This window comes from Halichoeres trimaculatus, unplaced genomic scaffold, assembly GCF_033239565.1.
Source record: "Halichoeres trimaculatus isolate MK-OKI-2021-1 unplaced genomic scaffold, fHalTri1.1 fHalTri1_scaffold_2, whole genome shotgun sequence".
In the NCBI taxonomy this organism is placed as follows: domain Eukaryota; kingdom Metazoa; phylum Chordata; class Actinopteri; order Labriformes; family Labridae; genus Halichoeres; species Halichoeres trimaculatus.
The window spans coordinates 29,512,008-29,521,973 of NW_027437180.1; the positions used below are offsets into that span (position 1 = coordinate 29,512,008).

Genomic DNA, 9,966 nt, shown 5'->3' on the forward strand with positions numbered 1-9,966 from the left:
TAATGTCAGCATACTAAATGCACAGACTCTTTCTGGATTGATGTTAACTCATGTCATTTACATGCCAAAAATAATCTTATACAAATATCCTGTAATACTCCAATTCCAATGTGGCTGGGCTGCAATGGTTGTAGAATATATTCTCAAGATTATGTAGTAGTGATCTTTCCATTGAAGCATGCAGCTGTCTGTGTATCATTTCTTAACTCATCTGTAGTGGGACAGAATCTCTTAGCTGGAAAGTTATCCATTGGTAGATTTGCTGAGTCAGAGTAAGTCTTGACACGGGTAAGAAACCCCTTTTTGTCATCTGGTTTGAGTGGCACCTTTTGATATAATGTCCAAGTTCATGAACAACTCAAATACTTCCACATATTTAAACTAGCCATTGTTTTATATTTCTCTCCCTTTAAATATTTCATACTTTGATGATTAGCAAAAAACACTATTATTTTTCTGTTTTGTTTTTTTATATCCCATTAACAACTTTCAGAAAAACTCAATATTTGATTTCAAATGAGATTAAAAAGAAGTAGTGTTGTTCAATTACAAGATCATACCAAAACACTTTAAACAAGTATTCAGAAATCTACTTGATAAATCATTGACTTAGGAGTTCAAGTGGTTGCATTCAATAAAAGCATTTTATTCAATATTATAATTACACTCATTCAACTGCTTGTCATCAGCCTCAGCTACCGACAACAACTTAACTATGGCTAAGAAGATAGATACTCTGTAAATATGTTAAAAAATTCTGACACTAATAGTTGGTCTCAGACATAGTTAAAATTATTTGTCTCAATCAACAAGTTCAAGCGAGCCCTTCTGAAAGATGTAGCTTGATACCCCACAGTTCATATTTAGCTGCAAGCAGTAGCATTGGTTGCAAAGTATTTTTTGCTTGTACCATTTTTTTTTAACTGAAAATAAATAATTGTATTTTATTCTGCATTTCCTCATTATGCCACATGAAAGATAGTAAACAAAGAGCAGTGACAAAACAAACACATTGAATTGCAAGCTCTACAAAATACAAAAGAGTTCCTAAAGATGATTTCTTTGATTAAGTTGGAACTGAATAGTGTGTTTATAGAATGAAAATGGAAGGTAAGCAACAACTGTTTCAATTTTTTGACAAAATGTACACATCTTTTTACCATACAGCATTTACGGGTAACTTTCATGATGTACTCCTTTGTCACTCATGCCACACTTGACAGCATATGACGGTGCTGGTTACCAGTCCATCAGCACCTGCGCTACAGTTAGCAGTGCCACTAATAACAATACCAATGATCCCACCGTAGGCCTAGGACTATTTGACGTCGATGTTGACTCTGAAATTTTGGGGAAAAAAACAAAAACAAATATATTATTCGATGAAACTGTATAGAGTGTAAGTTAGTACATAAAGTAACACATATTACAACATTATTAATTCGAATTATCATTAAACTGAGGCTTTAGACTAACTTTGAGCCCAGCTTTAACTTATATATAGAAAATACAATTAAGCATGCAATTCTCTTTGTAAGCACAAATTAATGTGGACCACCAGGTAAGTTTGACAATTACAACAAAAATTTACCTGCAGAAACGCTGCCTGCAACAACATTCAGGGATGTGCTGTTACTTGTTAGTTCACTGCTGAGTAGTGTGGTCGCATTGCTGGCAGAAGGAACTGAGGTTTTATCTTTGAATACAAGGGTTGATTTGACCTTAATTGATCCGCTCCTGCAGTAACAAAACAAAGAAGAAAACCCTTAAAAGCACGTAAGAGGAATATTCTGATATCAGTAAATTATTGTTATGATTTTCTTACGTGAAGGAGTCCACTATGGAACGACGGAAAGATGAGCCGAAAAGCTTTGTGCACACTTTGTTTACCTGAAGAACAACAGTACTGTTAATTAACCTTAAGAAAGACAATGACATGGCTCAAACTACAGACAACAAACCACAAGTGTTTACTGGTACCCAGCAAGAAGGATGCAGCCTGAGGACAATGGAAAGAACAAGCTGCAGTGGGATCTGAGCTGACAGGTACTGGGCCTACTTCTTTCTTACTTACCAACTCTTACTTCAGGTTTCATAACTATTAAGCAAATGTGTACAAATAATTGGGATGTATTAGAAGCCCATGGCTACAAAATTTTAGCAAAATAGCTGTTATTGTGTAAAAATGTCAAAACCTCAAATTATTTGCAGTAAAGTGCCTTTTGTTGACAACACAAAAATGAGATTCAAGTGCAGATTGTTAGTAGGACTGTAGGAAAGTTAATGTTTAAAGGCATTAATTGAAGCAAAATTATCCTTTGACCATCAAAAAGATGTAGGATAGTGTTAAGACCTGCATTCCACTTCGTGTTCTCTACCCCAACATTTTTCATGCCAAAATCCAGTGACTAAATAATAAAATCTGCAAGCATTTCATCAAAGCAGGCAAAGGTTTCTGTGTCTAAAATCCAATCCTACATATGCTGCAACTTGAATTGAATCTGCAAATCAAAACTACTGTACACCTATCTTACCTCTGTAACCACTGTTGCAGCCAAAGTCTTGAAGGCTGTTGAAGAAGTGTTGGAGAGATCTGATGTAAAGGTTTGATTAAGACTAAACTGCAGACCCAAGGTTCCCTCACTGGATGTAGGAGGATCTGTCCCTGCAGGAGCTGCGGTAGTTGGTGCAGCAGTAGTTGGTGCAGCGGTAGTTGGTGCAGCAGTAGTTGGTGCAGCCGTAGGGGCAGCAGTTGGGGCAGCAGTCGGTGCAGCAGTAGCAGCTACAGTTGGTGCAGCAGTAGGGGCAGCGGTGGGGGCAGCAGTAGGGGCAGCGGTTGGTGCAGCAGTAGGGGCAGCGGTTGCAGCAGCTGTTGCATTTGGAGCTGCAGTTGGTGCAGCAGTGGGGGCAGCAGTAGGGGCAGCGGTTGCAGCAGCTGTTGCATTGGGAGCTGCAGTTGGAGCAGCAGTAGGGGCAGCGGTTGCAGCAGCTGTTGCATTGGGAGCTGCAGTTGGAGCAGCAGTAGGGGCAGCGGTTGCAGCAGCTGTTGCATTGGGAGCTGCAGTTGGTGCAGCAGTGGGGGCAGCTGTTGGTGCTGCAGTTGGTGCTGCAGTAGGGGCAGCTGTGGTAGCAGAAGATGAACCTAAACCAAATCCATATATGATGAAAGAAAAAAAAAGACCCATGATTAAATGGTATGGATCAAGCAACCAAAGTTCTGTCTAAAAGTGGAATAATTAACTACAAACCTGCAGATACACTGCCTGATATGACATTCAGGGTTGAGTTAGTTGTCAGTTCAGTGTTCAGCTGTGAGGTTGCAGAACTAGATGAAGGTACTGAGGATTGATTTGAGAACACCAAGGTTGAGCTGACAACCACTGATCCACTCCTACACCAACAAAGATAAAAAGGAGCAGAGTTAAAACAAGCAGAAAGCAAATGTAAGACAATCTTTAGTGACAGATTTTTAATATGATATTACTTGAATGCGTTGACCACTGCACGAACAAAGCTTGTTCCATACAGCTTCTGACCCACTCTGGTTAACTGAAGGACAAGAATAAAAGGTATGAGGAGTAAGTTTGGAGGCTGCAATTTGATACACTGCTTCTGCACTTTATTATGATTTACCTCTGCCACCACTGTTGCAGCCAAAGTTTTGAATGCGGTGGAGGATGAGTTGGAGAGATCTGATGTGAAAGTACGGTTGAGACTAAATGAAAGAGACAGGGTTCCCTCGCTAGATGTAGCTGCTTGAGTTGTTGGTGCAGCAGTTGGTGCCTGTGTTGCATTGGGAGCTGCAGTTGGAGCAGCAGTTGGTGCCTGTGTTGCATTGGGAGCAGCAGTGGGTGCCTGTGTTGCATTGGGAGCTGCAGTTTGTGCCTGTGTTGCATTGGGTGCAGCAGTTGGAGCAGCAGTTGGTGCCTGTGTTGCATTGGATGCAGCAGTTGGAGCAGCAGTGGGTGGCACTGTTGCATTGGGGGCAGCAGTTGGTGCCTGTGTTGCATTAGGAGCAGCAGTTGGAGCAGCAGTTGGAGCAGCTGTTGGCGCTGCAGTTGGAGCAGCTGTTGGTGCCGCTGTTGGTGCAGCCGTGGAACCAGTAGCAGAAGAAGCTGCAGTAATCACACAAGATTTGTTGTGAATTATGTCACCTGAACATGCCCTGAACCAAAAAAAAATAAACATGCACATCATTTAAACGTCATCTGAAACATTTTAATTGCTTACTTGCAGTGACACTGCCTGAAACAACACTGAGTGATGAGTTAGTTGTAAGTTCAGTGTTCAGCTGTGAGGTTGCAGAACTAGATGAAGGTACTGAGGATTGATTTGAGAACACCATGGTTGAGCTGACAACCACTGATCCACTCCTACAGTAACAAAGATAAAAAAGGAACAGAGTTAAAACAAGCAGAAAGCAAATGTATGACAAACTTAAGTGACTGATTTTTATTATGACATTACTTGAATGCGTTGACCACTGCACGAACAAAGCTTGATCCATACAGCTTCTGACCCACTCTGGTTAACTGAAGGACAAGAATAAAAGGTATAAAGAGTATGTTTGGAGGCTGCAATTTGATATTCTGCTTCTGCACTATTTTGTGCTTTACCTCTGCCACCACTGTTGCAGCCAAAGTTTTGAAAGCAGTGGAGGATGAGTTGGAGAGATCTGATGTGAAAGTACGGTTGAGACTAAATGAAAGAGACAGGGTTCCCTCGCTAGATGTAGCTGCTTGAGTTGTTGGTGCAGCAGTTGGTGCCTGTGTTGCATTTGGAGCTGCAGTGGGTGCCTGTGTTGCATTAGGAGCAGCAGTGGGTGCCTGTGTTGCATTAGGAGCAGCAGTTGGTGCCTGTGTTGCATTTGGAGCAGCAGTTGGTGCCTGTGTTGCATTAGGAGCAGCAGTTGGTGCCTGTGTTGCATTAGGAGCAGCAGTGGGTGCCTGTGTTGCATTAGGAGCAGCAGTTGGTGCCTGTGTTGCATTGGGAGCAGCAGTTGGTGCCTGTGTTGCATTAGGAGCAGCAGTGGGTGCCTGTGTTGCATTAGGAGCAGCAGTTGGTGCCTGTGTTGCATTAGGAGCAGCAGTTGGTGCCTGTGTTGCATTAGGTGCAGCAGTTGGTGCCTGTGTTGCATTGGGAGCAGCAGTAGTTGCGGCAGCAGTGGGAGCCGATGTGATTGATGTGATTGGCATTGTTGGAGTAGCTGTTGGTGTAGCTGTGGGTGCAGCCGTTGATGAACTTATTTCTGAAATAACATCAACACAGATATTCTTACTTTGGCAGCATTTGGAAATTGTAGAATTAAGAAAAAACATGATAAATGATGAATGAAGAAATAAATAAGTCTTACTCGTTGCAACTATACTGGTTGTATCAACTGGTAGGGAGAAGTTGCTGTTGTTGGCTGCTGCCTCAGACAGGACATTTACCACAGCGCCTGTTTCTGGTACTGCACTTGCATTTTGAAATATCAGCTCAGAATCCACCACAACTGACCCCCGACTGCGAGAGACAATAGATAAAAGATGCTCCTCGATGAGAAAAGTTATCAAGACGGCAATATCCCCACCTTCTCCTCACTTATATTTGAGATTTGAAGAAAATACTTTTTTTTTTTTTTTTTACAATAACTTTGCTAATTTTCAAATTTCCTATACCTAAAAAAATAAACTGATACATGTATTACCACATACCTGAAAGAGTTTACTATGGCTTCCACAAACTTGCTTCCAAATTTTCCTTTATAGACATTATTGAGCTGTAAAAATCCAATACACAGACAGGATGCAAGTGGTTAAGGTAAGGCAAGAAATGCTTAAATAAATGGCTTCAAGCCATGACCCAGTTAGTTTCTTAAGCAGTGCTGAGAAGCAATTTAGACTCATTCTTAAAAAAAAACAAAAAAAAAACACCATGACATCCCATAAAACCATTGCAGTATTTTAGCTAAAATGTTAGTCAGTTGTTCCTTCTTGTCGATAGTTTATTTGCAAAATGTAATTGGCTGTTACAAAATACCTTGTTGTAAAAACACTGGTTGTATTTATATTAATAATGGTGCAGATAAAAAAAAGAATATTGTGAAAATGTTTATAAAAAGTATAGTACTGTTTTTCTACTTACGGCTTCTTCAACTTGGCCTTTTAACGTCTTAAACTCTTGGGATGATTTGTTTGCAAGTTCTGATGTAAAGTTTTTTTGCAGCCTGAAATTCAGTGTCATTTTGGAATTTGATGACACTGAAGCTGTTGTCATGGCCAAACCACCAGTAGTGATAACTGGCTGTGCTGATGTTCCATTTGCTTGGGGGGAGGTTGCATGACCTAGAAATATATCGAATGTTAACTGGTATCAAAGTCTTGACATTTGCCCTAATGACGTGTGAAGCAGTGCATGTCTTGGTGTAATGTTAATGTAAAATGTTGAATGTGTGCAATGAAGAAGAAACTGGGTTACCTGACGGTGACATGGTGAATGTTGTGCTCAGTGGTGGTGATGTTGCATTTGGGGGTTTGGTTACATTGACTGGGGATGAAGTTGGTTTGTCAGACATTGATGTCATGGTGACTGGTAACGAGGTTGTGTTAACTGGAGGTGGTGAGGTTATATTGGTTGGTGGTGAGGTGAAGTTCAATGGTTGTGACGTAACATTAACTGGAATGGAAGTTGCACTGACAGCCGGTGAGGTTACATTGCTTTCTGGAGTAGTCATGTTGAGTGGTTGAGAGGTAAAATTAGCTGGTAAGAAAATCGTTGAAAAGTAATTAAAAAATTGAACACACGATCAGGTTAGTACAAGTTGTTATCATAAAAGCATAGTTGTAGGACATCTTGGAAAATAATAGAATATGAAAAGGATGACTGATATTACCTGGTGTAAGAGTGGTGTTCATTTGTGTTGTGGGGGCAACTGTGGCTGGATTTTGAGTTTGCGGCTGAACAACTGTAAAATTGGGATTGTACAACAATGTATGAAGTTTGTGTAAAATATATTCTTTCAACTGTATAGTTAGCCAATGCTTGCCTTTTTAAATGCCACCATTTGATTTTTTCTTTAATTAATGGCATCATTTCCTACCTGATGTAGAAATGGATGATGTATTCACAGCAAGGCTGAAGTTACCACTAGTAGCAGCAATCCTCAGTGTGTCAGCTGCAGAGCTGGCATTTGGCACTGTATTCCCATTATTGAAAATTAACTCAGCATCAACCTTCACAGATCCTTGACTGTGACACAGTAAAAAAAAAAATTGATAAATAATAATAATAATATTAAATCAATATTAAAATGTGCAAAAAAATTAAAAAGGAGAAAAGAAGAAACATATAGCAACACATATATCAAATGGCTTAATTCAATTCACAGTTTAATGATGCTAATATTTTTGAGTTGCAACAGCAAGCTTGATTAAGTACCTGAAACCATTGATTTTAGTCCGATTGAAGGAAGGTCCAAATTTTTTGGAATACACATCGTCCAGCTGTGGATGAATTTTTTTTACAGGAAATCATTTAACATACCAAAGTATGGGATTTAAAAAAAACGTGCTGCAAGTGTTAAATGTTTTATTTATATCAAAGCAAAAGCAAAAAAAAAAAAAAAGAAAAAAATACAGCTTTTAATTCATTTGATCTTACCTGTGTTGCTATTTTGTTGCTTAATTCCTTGAACTTTGGTGAGGATTTGTTTTTGAGATCTTCAGTAAACTTTTCTTGCAAGCTAAATCCCAACTTAATTGTTGGCTCTGTTACTGGGGCAGGGGTTGTTGGCACGGCTGGAGCACTTGTTTCCTTGACTTGTTGTCCTGTTGTTCCAGTTCCTGCAGGGGAGGTTGCAGTGCCTGGAAGAATATTGTGACAAACTGTAAGTAATTTATGAGCCTATAAATGATCACTCCAGGTACAAGTACGTATACCTGCACTGTTTACAACTGCCCCATATTGATGGAAGAACAGTATCAACATTGAGTGTTATGTCACCAGGGAAATCAAGTAGATTTGCTGCACCAATTGTGAAGGATGCACATTACCTGGTGGTGACATGGTTGTCATTGGCTTGATAGAAGTTCCTTTCACTGTTTGAGATGTGACACTGGGTAATGGTGAGGTGGTCATATCCACAGTGGGTGAGGTGGAGCCTAGTTGTTGTGAAGTTGTGATGATTGGAGAAGCTGTCATGCTGACTAATGGTGTAGAAACATAAGCTGATAGGGATGAGCTATGGACTGGTTGTGATGTCAGACCAACTGTTGCTGATGTTGCACTGAGAGGAGCTGAGGTTGCGCTGACAGGAGATGAGGTTGCACTGACAGGAGATGAGGTTGCACTGACTAGTGATGAGGTTGCACTCACAGGGGATGATGTTCCACTGACAGGAGATGAGGTTCCACTGACAGGCAGTGAGGTTGCACTGACAAGTGATGAGGTTGCACTCACAGGTGATGATGTTCCACTGACAGGTGATGATGTTCCACTGACAGGAGATGAGGTTGCACTCACAGGGGATGAGGTAGCACTGACAGGTGATGAGGTTGCACTGACGGGTGATGAGTTTGCACTGACAGGTGATGAGGTTCCACTGACAGGTGATGAGGTTCCACTGACAGGCAGTGAGGTTGCACTGACTGGTGATGAGGTTGCACTCACAGGTGATGATGTTCCACTGATGGGAGCTGAAGATGCACTGACTGGTGATGAAGAAGCACTGATGGGCATTGAAGTTGCACTGACTGGTGATGAGGTTGCACTGACAGGAGATGAGGTTGCACTCACAGGGGATGAGGTAGCACTGACAGGTGATGAGGATGCACTGACAGGAGATGAGGTTCCACTGACAGGTGATAAGGTTGCACTGATGGGCAGTGAGGTTGCACTGACAGGTGATGAGGTTGCACTGGCAGGTGATGAGGTTCCACTGACAGGTGATGAGGTTGCACTGACAGGAGATGAGGTTGCACTGACAGGTGATGAGGTAGCACTGATGGGCAGTGAGGTTGCACTGACAGCTGATGAGGTTGCACTGACAGGTAATGAGGTTCCACTGACAGGTGATAAGGTTGCGCTGACAGGTGATGAGGTTGCACTGACAGCTGATGAGGTTGCACTGACAGGAGATGAGGTTGCACTGACAGATGATGAGGTTTCACTGACAGGTGATGATGTTCCACTGACAGGTGATGAGGTTGCACTGACAGATGAAGAGGTTCCACTGACAGGTGATGAGGTTGCACTGACAGGAGATGAGGTTTCACTGACAGCTGATGAGGTTCCACTGACAGGTGATGAGGTTTCACTGACAGGTGATGAGGTTCCACTGACAGGTGATGAGGTTTCACTGACAGGTGATGAGGTTGCACTGACAAGTGATGATGTTCCACTGACAGGTGATGAGGTCACAGTGACTGTTGGTGATTCCGTAATGGATTGTGGTAAAGAGAAGTTTAATTGTTGAGATGGATGCATGGAAGGATGGTTGGGAAAATATTTAAGAAATTTGTAAGATTTTATGTACCACAAAGTAAACTGGATGTTAAGTTTTGTTTAGTGGTTGGACTTGAACTAATTTCTTGGTCATATTTGCTTGTCTCGATGCTGAATAAACTGATATAAAGTGCATGCAATTCATTCAGTAGTGATTTTGAGGTTGAGAGCTTTACCTTGAGAAGATGTTGTTAGTGGCAAGGTTGAACTTCCTGGTACTGAAGATTGGCTAGCAGACATTGGAGTTGTTTGAACTGTAAAAGGATCAGAAAAAACAAGCAGAAAAAAAAATTAAAATTTTTCAATAAAAAATATTTTCACTGAATGTTAGAAATTTGTGTTTCCTTCATTGCAAAAACCAAAAACAGAGCTGGAAAACCGCTTAATATCCTTTTTCCTTTTAATTTTTCCTCTTTTTCAAAAGTTATGGCCATACAGACACGACAGACAGGCAGACAGAGAAACACACACATGAAATTCTGA

At 41.1% G+C, this 9,966-nt stretch overlaps 1 protein-coding gene and 1 long non-coding RNA gene across 2 annotated transcripts; both read right to left on the reverse strand.

The window, feature by feature from the left end:
- Positions 1-1,213: 1,213 nt before the first annotated feature.
- LOC141800282 (uncharacterized) lies at positions 1,214-5,461 on the reverse strand. The gene is made up of 11 exons (XM_074682715.1): positions 5,354-5,461; positions 4,617-5,248; positions 4,468-4,532; positions 4,231-4,373; positions 3,619-4,115; positions 3,485-3,531; positions 3,249-3,391; positions 2,535-3,142; positions 1,826-1,890; positions 1,592-1,737; positions 1,214-1,340 (listed from the first exon to the last, which is right to left on the reverse strand). Exons 2-11 carry the CDS (start codon positions 5,193-5,195, stop codon positions 1,240-1,242), a joined length of 2,394 nt encoding a protein of 797 aa, XP_074538816.1. The 5' UTR covers positions 5,196-5,248; positions 5,354-5,461; the 3' UTR covers positions 1,214-1,239.
- Positions 5,462-6,482: 1,021 nt separating this feature from the next.
- On the reverse strand, positions 6,483-7,220 carry LOC141787153 (uncharacterized). The gene is made up of 3 exons (XR_012598040.1): positions 7,082-7,220; positions 6,875-6,946; positions 6,483-6,741 (listed from the first exon to the last, which is right to left on the reverse strand). It is a non-coding gene; the product is annotated as an uncharacterized LOC141787153 (long non-coding RNA).
- Between the last annotated feature and the right edge of the window lie 2,746 nt (positions 7,221-9,966).

Bases quoted from the DNA above. Each gene is read 5' to 3' on its own strand.
- LOC141800282 (XM_074682715.1), bottom strand. From the start codon at position 5,195: ATGCCAATCACATCAATCACATCGGCTCCCACTGCTGCCGCAACTACT. The intron at 4,374-4,467 runs GTAATGTCATAA...TTGTTACTGTAG, and splicing joins GCAGTGGTCAACGCATTCAA to GAGTGGATCAGTGGTTGTCA. The intron at 4,116-4,230 runs GTAAGCAATTAA...TGATTACTGCAG, and splicing joins TTCAGGCAGTGTCACTGCAA to CTTCTTCTGCTACTGGTTCC.